A 19,857-nucleotide genomic window follows, 5' to 3' on the forward strand; every position below is an offset into this window, starting at 1 on the left:
CCTTTTGCCTGGTCACTTAGTCCACTGGACATGATTTTTTCATCTCTATATAGAGCCACAGTATCTCTAAAATTCCTCCTGCCTTTCATTTGATGATAGTCAAAGTTAAATATTACTCTTAATAATTCAACTGAATTAAGCATTTCTACAGTCTGGTAAAATCCCTACATTTTGCTACATATCACTTGTATTCTCAATTTTATATTCTGCCAAGAAAGATGAGTCAACAAAAATTGGGTTCGAATTCTTTATACCATTTTATCTTGAATACCTTATTCAGGTTCCTTTCCCTTGTCTTTTACCTTGTCTTTCCCTTTTCTTTGTATACTTCGTACACTTTGAAGTATACTTTGTATACTTCGTAAACCCTAATGGACTGGTAGAATATTGCAGTTATTCCTGGTACACTTCTCCTGGGGAAGACCTAGAGTTCTAGGCAGAGAGAAAAAAAAAAGGTGGGACTGGGCAGGGTGGGGTGCGGGAAGAGTCACAGTGGATGATGTTGACATGAGGCTTAATTTCTTGGTTCAACAAAGGGAAAAAAGAAAGTTTATTCCTTTATACTACCTCCACTTTTTGGTCTATGTGGGTGAAAATGGGCAACTCCTAAAATACCAGAAATTAACAAAGTTATGACATTACATCATATCACAATGGTTCCCACATCACTCTGATCAAAATTAATGGTTGAACTAATCAGTTATGATCTATGTAATCTTGGAACTGGCATTTTACTTGTTTGAAAACTCCCAGACATAGTGGAGTAAGTCACTTAGTAGCACCAGAATGTCAGACAATTACACCCTGCCATATATGAATTAGATTACTTCCCCATAGTATTACTAAAATATATTCTAATTTACTTTGTTTTTCTAGACAGACAATTCATTTTCAGCTTCCTTTATAAAATAAATGCTATTACATTTTTTTTAAAATTCTGAGGGTACACCTTGAAGTATTTTCCTACAGCATATTCATTATATTTTCTTATTAACTATATATTTATGCAGCATTTATAGCCTCTTGGTTGACCTGGGAAAGGAAGTAAATATCCCCACAGTCCCATTGCTCCAACCCATGACAAAGAGGCAACTTCTAAGAGATTGCGACCTCTGTGAAGGAACCCACTCGGTTCCTAGATCAGGAGTTGGCAAGGGGCCCCCACCAAGTCACCTACCAAACATGCCATATCACTGCCAATCCTACTTAGGCTGGGAAAGCCACTGCTCGCCTCACCCCAAGTAATGGGGTTGTGCATTCATCCCCAACACTGTTGTTCGTGTAGCTGCTAGGGCCCCCTGCCCAGCCGGAGGCCAAGGGTGACGGTGGAATGCTGGCCTCCTCCCTCACCCTCCCCACTTCTGCCTATGCAACTGGTTGGCCATCCAGATGGAAGGAAGCAGTGTTCAGGGTTAGGAAGGCGAAGGTTAGACAGGGACCTAGGACATCAGGAGGTAGGAAGAGGGCTGCTGAGAGCCCACCATGAGGAAGCACGGAGACGTCACATGGAGTGGGTGAGCCAAGGCTCTGAGACTCTAGTGCAGGTTCCACTGTCCAACCAACTTTCAATGACAACACACACAAGTTCAAAGATAAACTTATTTAAAATTTCAAAGGCAACCTCAGAGCACTAAATCCTGTGTCCCTTCTGAGCATGGGGTCCTGTGAGGGCACAAGTTGCATGTTCATGAAGCTGGCCCTGTACAGTCTATAGGTATGTATGTGTATATATGTATTTTTAAAATTATTTATTTATTTTGGCTGTGTTGGGTCTTTGTTGCTGTGTGAGGGCTTTCTCTAGTTGCGGCGAGCGGGGGCTGCTCTTCGTTGCGGTGCGCGGGCTTCTCATTGCGGTGGCTTCTCTTGTTGTGGAGCACAGGATCTAGACGCGCGGGCTTCAGTAGTTGCGGCACACAGGCTTCAGTAGTTGTGGCTCGCGGGCTCTAAGGCGCAGGCTCAGTAGTTGTGGCGCACAGGCTTAGTTGCTCCGCAGCATGTGGGATCTTCCCGGACCAGGGCTCGAACCCGTGGTCCCCTGCATTGGCAGGCTGATTCTTAACTACTACACCACCAGGGAAGTTCCTATATATGTATTTTTAAAATTCATTTCAATGCTGGTGAAACCATACTAAGGTATTTAATAGTATCAAAATTCTATCTTAGAATAATTTAATAAAATACAGGCATAACTTGGAGATATTGGGAATTCCAGACCATTGTAATAAAGCGAATATCTTAATAAAGTGAGTCACATGAATTTTTTGGTTTCCCAGTGCATATAAAAGTTATGTTTACACTATACTGTAGTCTATTAAGTGTGCAATAACATTATGTCTAAAAAAATAATGTACATACCTTAACTTTAAAATATTGCTAAAAATTGCTAACCATCACCTGAGCCTTCAGTGAGTTGTAATCTTTTTGCTGTTGGACAGTCTTTCCTCAGTGTTGATGGCTGCTGACTGATCAGGGTGTTAATTGCTGAGGCTGGGGCGGCTGGGGCAGTTTCTTAAAATAAGACAACAATGAAGTTTGCTGCATCAATTGACTCTTTCTTTTGTGAACGACGTCTCTGTAGCTTGCAATGCTCTTTGATAGCATTGTACCCGCTGTAGAATTTCTTCCAAAATTGGAGTCAGTCTTCTAAAACTCTGTTGGTGCTTTATCAACTAAGTTTATGTAATATTCTAAATCCTTTGCTGTCATTTTAACAATCTTCACAGCACCTTCACCAGGAGTAGCTTCCTCATCTCCCAGCCTTCATAGAACTGAAGAGAGTTAGGGCCTTGCTGTGAAGTGTTAAAATCACTTTCTTTTTTCATCCATAAGAAGCAACTCCTCATTCATTAGTTTTATCATGAGATTGCAGCAATTCATTCACATCTTCAGACTCCACTTCTAATTCTACTTTTCTTGCTATTTCCACATCTGCATTTACTTCCTCCACTGAAGGCTTGAACTCCTCAAAGTCATCCATGAGGGTTGAAATCAACTTTTGCTAAACTCCTGTGAATTTGATATTTTGACCTCTTCCCATGAATCACAAATATTCTTAATGGTACCTGGAATGTTGAATCCTTTCCAGAAGGTTTTTAATTGATTTTGTCCATATCCATCAGAGGAATCACGATCTATGGCAGCTATAGCCTTACAAAACGTATGTCTTCAATAATAAGACTTGAAAGTAGAAATTACTTCTTGATCCATGGGCTGCAGAATGGATTCTGTGCTAGCAGGCATGAAAACAACATTAATATCGTCACAAATCTCCATCAGAGCTCTTGGGTGATCAGGTGCACTAATTTTTTTGTTAACATCTTTATTGGAGTATAACTGCTTCACAATGGTGAGTTAGTTTCTGCTTTATAACAAAGTGAATTAGCTATACATATACATACATCCCCATATCTCCTCCCTCCTGCGTCTCCCTCCCACCATCCCTATCCGACCCCTCTAGGTGGTCACAAAGCACCGAGCTGATCTCCCTGTGCTATGCGGTTCCTTCCCACTAGCTATCTACTTTACATTAGGCAGTATATACAAGTCCATGCCACTCTCTCACTTCGTCCCAGCTTACCCTTCCCCCTCCGCGTGTCCTCAAGTCCATTCTCTACGTCAGCGTCTTTATTCCTGTCCTGCCCGTAAGTTCTTCATAACCATTTTTTTTTTAGATTCCATATATATGTGTTAACAGATGGTATTTGTTTTTCTCTTTCTGACTTACTTCACTCTGTATGACAGACTGTAGGTCCATCCACCTCACTACAAATAACTCAATTTTGTTTCTTTTTATGGCTGAGTAATATTCCATTGTATGTATGTGCCACATCTTTATCCATTCATCAGTTGATGGACACTTAGGTTGCTTCCATGTCCTGGCTATTGTAAATAGAGCTGCAATGAACATTATGGTACATGACTCTTTTTGAATTATGGTTTTCTTGGGGTATATGCCCAGTAGTGGGATTGCTGGGTCGTATGTTAGTTCTATTTGTAGTTTTTTAAGGAACCTCCATACTGTTTCCATAGTGGCTGTAACAATTTACATTCCCACCAACAGTGCAAGAGGGTTCCCTTTTCTCCACACCCTCTCCAGCATTTATTGTTTCTAGATTTTTTGATGATGGCCATTCTAACCAGTGTGAGATGATACCTCATTGTAGTTTTGATTTGCATTTCTCTAATGATTACTGATGTTGAGCATTCTTTCATGTGTTTGTTGGCAATCTGTATATCCTCTTTGGAGAAATGTCTATTTACCTCTTCTGCCCATTTTTGGATTGGGTTGATTGTTTTTTTGATATTGAGCTGGATGAGCTGCTTGTAAATTTTGGAGATTAATCCTTTGTCAGTTGCTTCATTTGCAAATATTTTCTCCCCTTCTGAGGGTTGTCTTTTGGTCTTGTTTATGGTTTCCTTTGCTGTGCAAAAGATTTTAAGTTTCATTAGGTCCCATTTGTTTATTTTTGTTTTTATTTCCATTTCTCTAGGAGGTGGGTCAAAAAGGATCTTTCTGTGATTTATGTCATAGAGTGTTCTTCCTATGTTCTCCTCTAAGAGTTTTATAGTATCTGGCCTTACATTTAGGTCTTTAATCCATTTTGAGTTTATTTTTGTGTATGGTGTTAGAGTGTTCTAATTTCATTCTTTTACATGTAGCTGTCCAGTTTTCCCAGCACCACTTATTGAAGAGGCTGTCTTTTCTCCATTGTGTATTCTTGACTCCTTTATCACAAATAAGGTGACCATATGTGCGTGGGTTTATCTCTGGGCTTTCTATCCTGTTCCATTGATCTATATTCTTGTTTTTGTGCCAGTACCATACTGTCTCAATTACAGTAGCTTTGTAGTATAGTCTGATGTCAGGGAGCCTGATTCCTCCAGCTCCGTTTTTCTTTCTCAAGATTGCTTTGTCTATTCGGGGTCTCTTGTGTTAAAATACAAATTGTGAAATTTTTTGTTCTAGTTCTGTGAAAAATGCCAGTGGTAGTTTCATAGGGACTGCACTGAATCTGTAGATTGCTTTGGGTAGTAGAGTCATTTTCACAATGTTGATTCTTCCAATCCGAAAACATGGTATATCTCTCCATCTGTTTGTATCATCTTTAATTTCTTTCATCAGTGTCTTATAGTTTTCTGCATACAGGTCTTTTGTCTCCTTGGGTGGGTTTATTCCTAGGTATTTTATTCTTTTTGCAATGGTAAATGGGAGTGTTTCCTTAATTTCTCTTTCAGATTTTTCATCATTAGTGTATAGGAATGCCAGAGATTTCTGTGCATTAATTTTGTATCCTGCTACTTTACCAAATTCATTGATTAGCTCTAGTAGTTTTCTGGTAGCATCTCTAGGATTCTCTATGTTTAGCATCGTGTCATCTGCAAACAGGTTTACTTCTTCTTTTCCGATTTGGATTCATTTTATTTATTTTTCTTCTCTGATTGCTGTGGGTAAAACTTCCAAAACTATGTTGAATAACAGTGGTGAGAGTGGGTAACCTTGTCTTGTTCCTGATCTTAGTGGAAATGGTTTCAGTTTTTCACCATTGAGAACCATGTTGGCTGTGGGTTTGTCATATGTGGCCTTTATTATGTTGAGATAAGTTCCCTCTATGCCTACTTTCTAGAGGGTTTTTATCATTAATTGGTGTTTGATTTTGTCAAAAGCTTTTTCTACATCTATTGAGATGATCATATGGTTTTCATTCTTCAGTTTGTTGGTATGGTGTATCACATTGATTGATTTGCGTATATTGAAGAATCCTTGCATTCCTAGGATAAACCCCACTTGATCAATGGTGTATGATCCTTTCAATGTGCTGTTGGATTCTGTTTGCTAGTATTTTGTTGAGGAGTTTTGCCTCTATGTTCATCAGTGATATTGGCTTGTAGTTTTCTTTCTTTGTGACATCTTTGTCTGGTTTTGGTATCAGGGTGATAGTGGCCTTGTAGAGTTTGGGAGTGTTCCTCCCTCTGCTATATTTTGGAAGAGTTTGAGAAGGATAGGTGTTGGCTCTTCTCTAAATGCTTGATAGAATTCGCCTGTGAAGCCATTTGGTCCTGGGCTTTTGTTTGTTTGAAGACTTTTAAGCACAGTCTCAATTTCAGTGCTTGTGATTGGTCTGTTCATATTTTCTATTTCTTCCTGGTTCAGTCTCGGAAGGTTGTGCTTTTCTAAGAATTTGTCCATTTATTCCAAGTTGTCCATTTTATTAGCATATAGTTGCTTATAGTAATCTCTCATGATCCTTTGTATTTCTGCAGTGTCCTTTGTTACATCTCTTTTTTTTTTTTTTTCCGTACGCAGGCCTCTCACCACTGTGGCCCTTCCCGCTGCAGAGCACAGGCTCCGGATGCGCAGGCTCAGTGGCCATGGATCATGGGCCCAGCTGCTCCATGGCACGCGGAATCCTCCCAGACCGGGGCACGAACCCATGTCCCCTGCATCGGCAGATGGACTCTCAACCACTGCGCCACCACGGAAGCCCTCATTTTTCATTTCTGATTCTATTGATTTGAGTCTTCTTTTTTTTCTTGATGAATCTGGCTAATGGTTTATTAATTTTGTTTATCTTCTCAAAGAACCAGCTTTTAGTTTTATTGATCTTTGCTATTGTTTCCTTCATTTATTTCTGATCTGATCTTCATGATTTCTTTCCTTCTGCTAACTTTGGGGTTTTTTTCTTCTTTCTCTAATTGCATTAGGTGTAAGGTTAGGTTGTTTATTTGAGATGTTTCTTGTTTCTTAAGGTAGGATTGTATTGCTATAAACTTCCCTCTTAGAACTGCTTTTGCTGCATCCCATAGGTTTTGGGTCGTTGGCTTTCATTGTCATTTGTTTCTAGGTATTCTTTGATATCCTCTTTGATTTTTTCAGTGATCTCTTGGTTATTAAGTACTGTATTGTTTAGCCTTCATGTGTTTGTATTTTTTACAGAGTTTTTCCTCTAATTGATATCTAGTCTCATAGCGTGTAGTCAGAAAAGATACTTTATACGATTTCAGTTTTCTTAAGGCTTGATTTGTGACCCAAGATATGACCTATCCTGGAGAATGTTCCATGAGCACTTGAGAAGAAAGTGTATTCTGTTGTTTTTGGATGGAATGTCCAATAAATATCAATTAAGTCCATCTTGTTTAATGTATCATTTAAAGCTTGTGTTTTCTTATTTATTTTCTTTTTGGATGATCTGTCCATTGGTGAAAGTGGAGTGTTAAAGTCCCCTACTATGATTGTGTTACTGTCGATTTCCCCTTTTATGGCTGTTAGCCTTTGCCTTATGTAGTGAGGTGCTCCTATGTTGGGTGCATAAATATTTACAATTGTTATATCTTCTTCTTGGATTGATCCCTTGATCATTATGTAGTGTCCTTCACTGTCTCTTGTGATAGTCTTTATTTTAAAGTTTATTTTGTCTGATATGAGAATTGCTACTCCAGCTTCCTTTTGATTTACATTTGCATGGAATATCTTTTTCCATCCCCTAACTTTCAGTCTGTATGTGTCCTTAGGTCTGAAGTGGGTCTCTTGTTGACAGCATATATACGGGTCTTGTTTTTGTATCCATTTAGCCAGTCTGAGTCTTTTAGTTGGCACATTTAATCCATTTACATTTAAGGTAATTATCGATATGTATGTTCCTATTACCATTTTCTTAATTGTTTGGGGTTTGTTATTGTATATCTTTTCCTTCTCTTGTGTTTCCTGCCTTCAGTGCACCTGAAGTTTCTTTGAGGTGCACTATTAATGAGCAGTAATATTTTAAAGGAATCATTTTTTCTGAGCAGTAGGTCTTAACAGTGGGCTTTAAATATTCAGTAAACCAGGTTGTGAATAGATTGCTATATCTAGGTTCTCTGTTCCATTTATAGAGCACTGGCAAAGTAGATTTAGCAGAATTCTCAAGGACCCTAGGATTTTCAGAATGCTAAATAAGCATTGGCTTCAACTTAAAGTCACCAGCTATGTTTTATCCTATAACAAGAGAGTCAGCCTGTCTTTTGAAGCTTTGAAGCCAAACATTGACTTCTCCTCTCTAGCTAAAAAAGTCCTAGATGGCATCTTCTTCCAATACAAGCCTGTTTGTCTACATTGAAAATCTATTGTTTAGTGTAGCCACCTTCATTTTGATTATCTTAGATCTTCTGAATAACTTCTGCAGCCTCTACAACAGCACTTGCTGTTTCATCTTGCACTTTTTTGTTACAGAGATGGCTTCTTTCCTTAAACTTCAAGAAGCAACCTCTGGTAGCTTCAGACTTTTCTTCTGCAGCTTCCTCATCTCTCAGTCTTCATAGAATTGAAGAGAGTTAGGGCCTTGCTCTGGAGTAGGCTTTGGCTTAAGGGAATGTTGTGGCTTATGTGACCTTCTATCCAGACCACTAAAACTTTTTCCACATCGACAGTAAGGCTGTTCCACTTTCTTATCATTTGTGTGTTCACTGGAGTAGCACTTTTAATTTCCTTCAAGAACTTTTCCTTTGCATTCACATCTTGGCTAATGGTTTGGCCCAAGAGGCCTAGATTTTGGCCTATCTATCTCAGCTTTCGACGTTCCTTCCTCACTAAGCTTAATCTTGCTAGCTTTATTTAAAGTGAGACAAATCGCTTCTTGGCCAAGTGTAAAGTGAGAGATGTGCGACTCTTACCTTCACTTAAACACTCAGAGACCATTAATTGGCCTAATTTCAATACTATTGTGTAAGGGAACAGGTAGGCCCAAAGAGAGGGAAAGAGATGGGCAAACAGCCGGTCAGTGAAGCAGTCAGAACATACACACTTATCGATTAAGTTTACCATCTTATATGGGAGCAGTTTGTGGTGCCCCCAAACAGCTACAATAGTAACAATGAAGATCACTGATCACAGATCACCATAACAAATATAATAATAATGAAAAAGTTTGAAATATTGAGAGCATTACCAAAATGTGATACAGAGACACAAAGTGAGCAAATGCAGTTAGAAAAATGGTGGCAACAGACTTGCTCCATGCAGGGTTGCCACAGACCTACAATTTGTAAAAAGTGCAGTACCTGCAAAGTGCAATAAAGTGAAGCACAATAAAATGCAGTATGCCTGTAAAATTATTCAAAGAGTTGCCAAACTGATGTTCCTATTAGCATCCATGGTACTCTTATAGTTTTTTCTTATTTTGATTACCAGTTTAATTCTGTTTCAAGGAAAATAAGTATAACTGGGTATATTAAGTATGCTAGAGTGACAGTTCTCAATCATGGTGTAATCTCACACAATTGTGAGGTATATAGGAAGAAATATTTACTTACATACTACAGTAATATCTCAGTCACTTGGAATCTTATATATTTTTCAAACTAGCAAGAAGGAGTAGAGTTATAGCAGGCTGGAAAGGTACACTCAACTATGCTGAAACTTGTACCAAGTGCCTCATAAGAGTGTCCTTTATGTAAAAATAATAATACTTAGAAAGTTATTGTAAGGTAATGCATGTGAAATACTGAGATTACTAAATACTTGTGGAATAAAAATGGACACTTCTTAAAGTCTTACCTCTCCCATTTCTTGTCTCAGTTGTTCAAATTCCTGTTTTTCCATCTCTAGCTTATGCTTCCGTTCCTCCTCTGTTCGTCGTCTTTCTTCTTCCATTTTCTGTTTTAATAATTCTTCAAAATTAATTTCTAGTTTTCCAGGTGTAAGAGATTCTTGAGAGGTTGTTTTATACATCTCTGGGGAGTCATCATCTACTACCTATTTAAAATAATTCTTTTATCACTCTTGCCAGAATTATACATACTACAAAGGGAATATTTCTTGAATAGAAAGGTTTCACATTGAACTAAAACCCAAAAATTCTCTTTAAAAGTATAAAACAATAAACAAGAAGGAATTATTAGAAACTGTAAGACTAAAGTATTTTGTAGTAACAGAGAAAATGGTGACCATAAAGTCTCCATTCCAGTGAACACAAATAAATACTTTGACTTTATACTATGAGTAATTTGAATTAGACATTAAGATATTCTAATAACAAATTTTTTTTAATTAAAAAAATTAAAAAGATGTTCTAATATTGGGAAAACGTTTTAATTGGATTAAAATTAACCTCCATTCTGGTAATTAAAATAGAGCATTTCAGTTAAATCATGGTTTTTACCTGAATGAATTAGATATCATGACCCCTTCATAATCAGGCAAAAATCAGTTAATGCTGTGATTTTACTGATTTATTTACTGTCAGGCTAATTAAAAATAAATAATAATAGTTAATACTTATAGCTGCCAGGTACAATTCTAAGCACTTTACGTGTATTGACTTATTTTTCTGTAACCCTGTGAAGTAGGTGTTATTAATATCCCCATTTTATAGATGGAAACTGAGGCACTAAAAAGTAACTTGTCCAAAGTCAACACAAATACTATGTGGAAAAGGTGATATTCCAAACCTTAAAAGTCTTTCTAATAAAACTATAAATAACTATTTAGACTACCTTTTTGTAATTTCATGAATTACATGTCTGCCATTTAGTTATGACCTTGGGCAAGTTACACAGCCTCTCTAAATCTGAGTTTCCTTATCTGTGACAACTTTCATAGAGTTGTCATGAGAATTACATAAAGTTTGGAAACACTTTGCAGTGTGTCTGACACTATGGTAAGCTCCCAAATAGCAGTTTTATTATTACAATATCATTCCCTGTATATAGGCAATCTCTAAATTGCAAATAGAAACTCTGCTTTTAAATCATTGACTTGGAATACATTTTGCCATGAAAAGCAGTGACCTAATTCTAACCCCTGAAAGTATATACATAAACCTCTCACTTGAATTGTGTTCCTGTGGCTGAACTAGAAATAGGAATAAGAGAGGTAAAGGGTAATTATTATTTGTTCCAATTTTTATATATGACAGGCTTTTACCACAGAACCAGTTCAACTCAGAAATAATGTTTATATGGTCTCAAAATCCACAGATTGCCAAAAAAATTTTTATTAATATATGAGTTAACTGAGCAATAATATGAAATGACAATACTTGGCCCTAGATAAGAAAACAACATAAATGAAGGAAAAAGTTTCTCTTTCCTTTCCTGATATAGAAATGTCTTTAGGAAGCCAGAGTTTTGGTTTAATGCCATTTTCCTTCCCTGCACTTTTTCCACTAGTGAGTCATGATAAAATGGCAGATTTGGCCTAAAAATCTGCTCCCAGGACTAGATTTCCTGATCTTCACAGCTACTTCTTATCTACCACTTCTGAACCAGCTGATTCTCCAGAAATTAAGTGCTCTCAGAATGTTTGTAGGGTTTCTGTGTAGAAACCATTTGTGAATCAAGGATTACCTAATAAGATAGTATTAATATCACTTATTCCAACTTAAACATAAAAAAGAACAAAATAATGCCATTTGCAGCAACATGGATGTAACTACAGATTATCATACTAAGTGAAGTCAGAAAGAGAAAGACAAATACCATATTTGTGGAATCTAAGATATGGCTCAAATGAACCTATCTACAAAACAGAAACAGACTCACAGACATAGAGAACAGACTTGTGGTTGCCAAGGGGGAGGTGGGTGGGGGAGGGAAGGACTGGGAGTGTGGAATTAGCAGATGTGAACTATTATATATAGGATGGATAAACAACAAGGTCCTACTGTATAGCACAGGGAACTATGTTCAATATCCTGTGATAAGCCATAATGGAAAGGAATATTAAAAAGAAGAATGTATAAATGTGTATAACTGAGTCACTATGCTGTAGAGCAGAGATTGGCACAGCATTGTAAATCAACTCTACTTCAATAAAAAATAATAATAAAATAAATCACTTATTCCACAAGCATTTACAGGAAGTTTGTTACACTAGAATGCATTGTGCCATGTGCTTTTTTTTTCCTAAGTCCAAGCACCATCTTTTTCTTTTTTTTTGGCTGCATTGGGTCTTCGTTGCTGTGCATGGGCATCCTCTAGTTGTGGTGAGCAGGGGCTACTCTTCGTTGCAGTGAGCGGGCTACTCATTGCAGTGGCTCCTCTTGTTGCGGAGCATGGGCTCTAGGCACGTGGGCTTCCTTAGTTGCAGCACATGGGCTCAGTAGTTGCTGCACGCGGGCCCTAGAGTGCGCGGGCTTCAGTGAAGTCCCGTGTCATGTGCTTGATGTGGTCTCAGCCTCACTGAGTGAGGAAGATGGCCATAAGCCACAATACAGCGCTAGTGCTATGCTAGGGGAGCACTAAATGCTCTAAGAACACATGAAAGGAACACCTTTCTGGAACTTGTATTAGCAGGAAAGGCTTCCAGAGGAAATGGAATATATGAATAGGAGATACCTCAGCACAGGGAAAAGAGAGAGAGACACGTTTCATATAGCATTTATGAAGTTCCAGAGATGAGAGCATAGCGTTTTGAAGAAATGGAAAGAAATTTAGTATGTCTGGAACAAACATGGCAGATTAAGGAAGACTCAAGAGGGACTTCCCTGGTGGCACAGTGGTTAAGAATCTGCCTGCCAATGCAGGGGACATGGGTTCAAGCCCTGGTCCGGGAAGATCCCACATGCCATGGAGCAACTAAGCCTGTGCGCCACAACTACTGAGCCTGCACTCTAGAGCCTGCGAGCCACAACTACTGAAGCCCGTGTGCCTAGAGCCCGTGCTCTGCAACAAGAGAAGCCACGGCAATGAGAAGCCCGCTCACCGCAACAAAGAGTAGCCCCCACTTGCTGCAACTAGAAAAAGCCTGCATGCAGCAACAAAGACCCAATGCAGCCAAAAATAAATAAATATATTTATTTAAAAAAAAAAAGGAAGAATCAAGAAATGAAACTGGAGAAAATACTAGGGCAAGATTATAAAGAAATTTATTTAAAAATTTTAGTGTTTGGATTTTTGTTTTAAGGGACGTGGAAAATTTTTAAGCAAAATAGTAACATAATCAAATTTATTTATTTATTTATTTATTTTTTAAGAAAGACCACTTCTGGCTTTATAGGAAAGAATGGATTATAGGCAAGAAAGCAAATTAATTAGGAGTTGGCCTCAGGCAAGGGATAACAGTGACCTGCATTATAGTAGTGGTAGTGGGAAATGGGGGAAAACTGATCAATTTTTAGAGTGATATAGGAAATGAGACAGTGAATGACTGGATGTGAGGCATGAATGAGAGGTGAAAGTGCTTAAGGCCCACAGGTTTCTGATTTGAGCATCTGGGTGGGTGATGAAGCCAAATAAACACTTGGATGTATCTGTCTGAAGCTCACTCAGACACAGGAAGAAAACCAGGTCATGATATCATTGAAGCCAATTAAAATGTTTCAGGAAGGGGATGCAGCGTTCACGTGTCAACTTACTTAAAAAAAAGTTTGTCAGGTAACTGTACATTTAACAAACATTAAAATGGTATAGGGGCTTCCCTGGATTCTGTGGTTAAGAATCCGCCTGCCAATGCAGGGGACACGGGTTTGACCCCTGGTCGGGGAAGATCCCACATGCCCCAGAGCAACTAAGCCCATGCGCCACAACTACTGAGCCTGTGCTCTAGAGCCCGCGAGCGAGAACTACTGAAGCCCATGCGCCTAGAGCCCGTGCTCCACAACAAGAAAAGCCACCGCAGTGAGAAGCCCGTGTAGAGTAGCCCCTGATCTCCGCAACTAGAGAAAACTTGTGCACAGCAACGAAGACCCAACGCAGCCAAAATAAATAAATAAATATTTAAAAAATGGTATAAGAAGTATAACTTTGTAACAGAGTTAAGTTTAGTAGCAATATCCAGAGTGATGGTAAGCATTTTGGAGAGTTAACTAATTGTGATTAAATGGCTTTGATCATTTAATATATCCCAGATGGGATGGATACTGGAAAGAAAGGAGGAAAGGAAGGAAGGAGTGAGGGAGGGAAGGAGAAGAGAATGGAGAGGAGGGAAGGAAAGGTGGGGGTAGGAACCCCGCTCCCTCCTCGCTTAGATACTTAGTTCTGGAAAACATGCCTTCCCAGAGAAGGAAGATAACATACACTTCTCTATGCTAGGCATAGCAATTTAATCAGAAACTTCTCAACACTATAATGAAGCAAACACCTTTAACTGACAGTGTTATGCCATAGGAGACTTTAATAACTTATATGCCATCCCTACTTCTGGCATATAAGTTCAGAAATAATAGGGTATTCCCCAAAGTTGAATGATTTCTCATAACATACTGAATCCCAGTGGCCTCCTCCAGTCACATTCTATCTTACCATGCTTCTCCTTGCTTCAGCAAATGCCTTCTTTTCTTCCTCTATTCTTCTTCTGGCTTCTTCTTCTGCTTTCCTTTTTTCATCTTCTCTCCTTTGTCTTTCTATTTCTTCAAAACTGAGTTTGAGTTTACCAGGGCGGTACCCTTTAAAAATGTTTTCAGTGTCTTGGTTTTCCTCCTCTTCATTTACCTAACGAAGAAACAACTCACTACTAAAAACTGGGATTAATCAAAGACAGGAATGAATTATAAATCAAAAGGCACAGACTCAGCCACCTTACACAGAAATGTTTCTTTGTTCTAGTATTCTTGACCAAAATCCCCTTCCTTTATAACGTCTCATATGATTTAAAAAATCAAATTTGGAAAAATTCCAAATAAAGATGTACTCAAGTTAAATAAAACTTCTCAAGCAAGTCAGATTTTTAAATGGATAAGATTAATTGTTTAAAATTCTTAAGGAATCATTTAAAAGTTTTACTAAACATTAACTCTCCCAGAACAAACATAAAACACGTGTGTGGACCTACTAGAGAAAGGACTTGAGGACACAGGGAGGGGGAAGGGTAAGTTGGGACAAAGTGAGAGAGTAGCATGGACATATATACACTACCAAACGTAAAATAGATAGCTAGTGGGAAGCAGCCGCATAGCACAGGAAGATCAGCTCGGTGCTTTGTGACCACCTGGAGGGGTGGGATAGGGAGGGTGGGAGGGAGGAAGACGCAAGAGGGAAGAGATATGGGAACATATATGTATAACTGATTCACTTTGTTATAAAGCAGAAACTAACACACCATTGTAAAGCAATTATACTCCAATAAAGATGTTAAAATAAATAAATAAATAAATAAAAGTAACACCAACACACAGATGTGGGTCCTACTCAGTTTAAGATATGGAATGTTTCCAGTACTCTTGAAGGTCTTCGTGTATCCTTCAAGAGCCCATCCACCTTTTGCTGGCTTTTCAGAGGAAACTAATATGCTTAATTTTGTGTTTGTTATTCTTTTGCTTTGTTTGAATATGTAAAAATTTGTTCAGTGTTGCAGCTTTTGAATTTTACATATAAGAAATTATACTGTATGTGGTCCTATTGACTTACAGTTTTGCTGAATCTTGTAGTTTTTTTTAAGATTTATCTGTGTTGATGGGGCTACCTGTGGTTAATTATTTTCTATTGCTGTATAGTATTTCATTGATTAAAAATTCTACAATTTATCTTCCAAAAAAAATAAAAGTGTGTGTGTGTACTTAAATTGAGGTTCAAGTATACACACACTGAGTCTCTTACATAATAAAGTTCTCATTCTGTAATTTTCATGGATTTTTTTTACTATGAACTATGGTTATTAAATGGATAAAACATTATCTGGAACTATTTTACATACAATTCAAATTTTATGATTTTATAATTAAAATTCTAATGTAATGCTAATTAAATTAATTAAATACTCATTGAAATTTATGATTTGATTAATTAATGATATTTCTATGTCTTTCCACTAAATTGACCACCAGTGATATCTAAAATGTGTAGGTATTATCCAACTGTAACTACCCAAAATATTGGGTTGGCCAAAAAGTTTGTTTGGGTTTTTCCATAACATTTTACAGAAAAACCCAAACGAAATTTGGCCAACCCAATAACAACATTTTCAAACAAACATCTAGAAAATTAAAATTTTGGAGATATAGACCTCAGAACATCATTAATGAAAACTGATCAAGAAAGTCTGAAAGTTTAAAAAATTACATATGTTCCATTCTTAAATTCTTGCAATGAGATTTGGAATCAGTGTTTTCTTATTTCAATTTTATTTTTTGTTGTTAAATCTGTTACTATAATAATAGCAGTTAACATTTTTAAAGCACATATTGGGAATTCCCTGGCGGTTTAGTGGTTGGGACTCCACGCTTCCATTGCAGGAGGCATGGGTTCAATCCCTGGTCAGGGAACTAAGATCCCAAAAGCTGTGCTGCGAGGTCAAAAAAAAATAATAATAAAAAGATAAAAATACATAATAAATAAATAAATGAAACACTTATTACATGCCAAACACTACTCTAACTGCTTTCTATATTAACTCATTTAATGATTTAAGAAGTAGGCACAATTATTTTCACCATTTTACAAATGAGGAAACTAAGATGTAGAGAGGTTCAATAACTTGTCCATGGGTACACAATAAAGGTTAGATATCTGAATCCAGGCAGTCTGGCTCCAAAATCCATGCTCTTAAGCACTTAGATTATATACATTACACATATATATATCTCTCTATATATATTCAGTATATATATATATATATACTGACACTAAGTGTACACTTATGATTAGACTTGAAAGTGCACTGCACCATGCTATTAAACACATTGCAGGCTGAGCTAACAGATGAAGAGAAATTAGATTTGTTGAATAATTATTTTGTATGTTTACAACAATTTATAAAAATAAAAATTTAAGGCATATTAGGTAAAATATCCCAAAATGAAAGCTAGAAAATAATATAAATGCATGTTATATATGGAATATGTATACAGTTTCAAAATCAGACCCTTGTATATAGAAAACCTCCTTAAATTTATAGCAATGAACCTTATCTAAAGCCAGCTACCTCCCTTAATATTAAATGTTTTATATATAACATTTGTATAACATATTATACATATAATATATAATTTGTATAATATAATATATAAATGTTATGTATCATAATATAATTATGTATTATAATATCATATATAAATGTTACATATATATCAGTTTGTTTTACCATTTGCCGCCTTGCTTCTTCAAAAGCACGCCTCTCTTCTTCTAAACGTTTTCTTGCTTCCTCCTCAGCTTGCTTCCTTCGGTTTTCTTGTCTTTGTCTTTCCAATTCTTCAAAAGTCAGTTTCAATTTTCCAGGAGAAAGTGACTCTTTCTTTGCCTCACTTTCCAGTTCATCATCCTAAGAAAACATAATGAAAACCTGTTAATCATAAAGGGATATGCTGCTAACCAACTTAACTGCTTTTATTTGTTCTTTATTAAAAAAAATTACCATGACCAATGAAAGACACTTTGCTTCCTTGAGAGACCGACGTTGTTCTTCATATCTTATATCTTCTTCATACTTGACCCTTTCCTTTTCTTCTTGTTCTTTTTCTAGATCTTCGAAATTCTTTTTCATTTTTCCAGATGTTTTGTGTGATTTGACAGGTACCACTGTTACAAGCAGTGAATCATCTCCTTCCTAATTTATAAAATAGATAATTAGCATATTTCTTCCTAATCAAAATTTAGGTTTCATGGGACTTCCATCATTGGTGAATTTCATTACATTGCCATCAATGTTATGAAGAACAAAAATTAATATTTTTAACAGATTTCTATTAAATAGCTCTTTCTCTGAATTCATTTTACATGATGAGTCAATCTTATTGAAATCCACTGCTGACAGGTTCAAGAAGCATCTTTTTTCCTAGAAGATGGTGTTAATACAGCTGTTTGGATAAAATTGCGTGAAATTATCTGAATTTCACTATCCGTGCACTCATCCCACAAAAGGTAATGTGCATGTGAGCATACTCTAAATCAATTTGATGGTGGATGGCTTCAGTTTAAACACACAAGAAAGGTTTCTGTGTTTGATTTTTCTCTCCATGCAAGTTTTTAAATACTTAATAAAACTAACATTTTAGCAAGGAAAAAAACCCCAGTATTTCCAAGTGATTTAGAAAACATTTATATTATGGACAAAACTCTTTGGCCTTTGGTCCTATTCAAATATTCTTAAACTTGTTTTTAAAATCCATTTTAATTAGTTCTATTACATCATCTGTTATTGCCTTTGAACTTTTTTCAAAAACAAAGAATTGTAATATGTAACACATGCCCCCTAAAATAAAACTGCTTCCAATTTATGTGGCTGTAGTTTTAGGCACACCATCAAATTGATTGATCTTTAACTTTCTCTGTTAGATAAAAAGAGATAACTAAAATTTTTGTGGTTTGAACATTCCTTCATGGTAATAGATTCTGTACTCTCTGCTAGTATGTGATAAGCAAAACTAACTATCAGGAACTCTGAGGAAAGAAGACAGATGATGAAAAGAAAACTGCCTTTTTCAAATGTTAGCTTTCAACAATCTCAACTATTAGTAACAGTTCAAGAAATATATAGCCTTGGCAGAGTATCTCAAATTGAGACTTGTGTCTCTAACCATGAAAGCAAAAACATACTTTTCTTTAAAAACACTAAGCTATAGCGTTTGAAAGTGCAAAAGTATGATCTTGCTTTGCAAAATATTTTTGTCCTTGTTGTTGTTGCTATATTTATAATAAAAGAACTCTTAATTTTTTTAATTGAAAGATTATTTGTGAATCAGATAATTTTAGGTGAATGTTTCATTAAAGGAAATGTCCATTTACCTCTGATGCTGATTCAGTTCCCGTATTGTTTATGTCCTCAATCTATTGAATAAGAATTTTATATCATTACATTACATCAGATTTCTGCTTTTTGTTTTAAACATACAACTGAAAAGTATTAGTTGTGATTTATGGTAAATTTCAAAATTTAGCGTTCTGAAGTATTTTTATGTTGCTCCAAATTAACCAATTATGTCCTTTTAAATAGAGATTAAACTTTATATTAATTTTTGCATTTTGATATCACTATCTAGGGAACAACATATTAAGAAAAAATTAAAATAAAGCCTACCTTTGTAATTCTGGAATTTGAATAATGGACCAAACTCTTATAATCTGGCTGTGAGCTTACAACCAGCAGTTATTAATTAAGCAATTTAAATGGAGCTACAGAAACATTTCCCCATTCTCTCTCTGCCACAGCGAAAGGAAAACCTATCATTAGCAATCAAATAATCATCATGACTATATTTTATAATATAAATAGATGGCAAAAATATAACTGACACAATAATAAAGCACAGTAAAAGGTGTAGGCTTTCACATGGCTAGTTTAGAAGGGAAAATAATTCTGGAAATCATAATTGTTTACTCTATATTTTGACAGACCTAGGTAGGAAAGGCCCTCATTTAAAAAGAGGGAGCTCAATTTGGCCATTAAGATTAGCTTGAGGGGCAGGCTAATGTACGATACATAACAGAGTGAGAAATGACAGAAAAGTGATTTAAATAACACAATGTTTGAGATCTCAGGAAAAGGAAACATAAGCAACAGGAAAATGGAAAAAGTTAGAAAGTAAAAATTCAGATTGTTTATTGTTTTAATTTGATTTTTAACACCAGTGAAAGAGCTGGAAGTAGTTTGTTCCTCACTCAGTCTAAGGGAATTCTGCTGTACCTTGTCTCATACTAGGAACTGGGCTGGCTAACTCCCTGTTCTCTCATCATCTCACTTTTCTATATTCTCTGTCAAGAAGAAATAATACATATTATTAAGATACCAAATTTCTTGAAAAAGAAATTATTCTGAACAAATCATTTATTAAAAATAAGTCTATTTTGTATCTTAATAGTTTATTTTAAATAGCTTTGTTCAGAATAATTTGCTTTGTTACAGAATTATTTATTACACTGAGTTGTTGTATAAATGATGAAGGTTTTATTGAATGATAAATGATACTATGAAAAATTTTAATGAATCTGTAATAAAATAATTACAAAATTATT

The 19,857-nt window shown here is 36.2% G+C and overlaps 2 protein-coding genes across 3 annotated transcripts in view; one reads left to right on the top strand and one right to left on the bottom strand.

Annotated features, from left to right (window-relative positions):
- The window catches only part of FUBP1 (far upstream element binding protein 1), a 48,879-nt gene extending 41,751 nt beyond the window's left edge, over positions 1 to 7,128 (top strand). The window contains exon 23 of the transcript XR_009564933.1: positions 6,305 to 7,128. The gene's annotated coding sequence lies outside the window, so the exon portion shown is untranslated. The remainder of the gene's footprint in view (positions 1 to 6,304) is intronic.
- Positions 1 to 19,857, bottom strand: part of NEXN (nexilin F-actin binding protein) — a 58,331-nt gene that overhangs the window by 7,700 nt on the left and 30,774 nt on the right. The window contains exons 6-10 of one of the 2 annotated variants that reach the window (XM_060303923.2): positions 18,631 to 18,672; positions 17,261 to 17,452; positions 16,991 to 17,167; positions 14,215 to 14,403; positions 9,530 to 9,727 (exon numbers count right to left, since the gene is read on the bottom strand). In XM_060303923.2, coding sequence (XP_060159906.1) covers positions 9,530 to 9,727; positions 14,215 to 14,403; positions 16,991 to 17,167; positions 17,261 to 17,452; positions 18,631 to 18,672 — 798 coding nt within the window. The remainder of the gene's footprint in view (positions 1 to 9,529; positions 9,728 to 14,214; positions 14,404 to 16,990; positions 17,168 to 17,260; positions 17,453 to 18,630; positions 18,673 to 19,857) is intronic. The other variant, XM_060303928.2, reaches the window with a different exon arrangement.

The sequence above is a fragment of the Globicephala melas genome, chromosome 1 (genome assembly GCF_963455315.2).
Source record: "Globicephala melas chromosome 1, mGloMel1.2, whole genome shotgun sequence".
Classification (NCBI taxonomy): Eukaryota; Metazoa; Chordata; class Mammalia; order Artiodactyla; family Delphinidae; genus Globicephala; species Globicephala melas.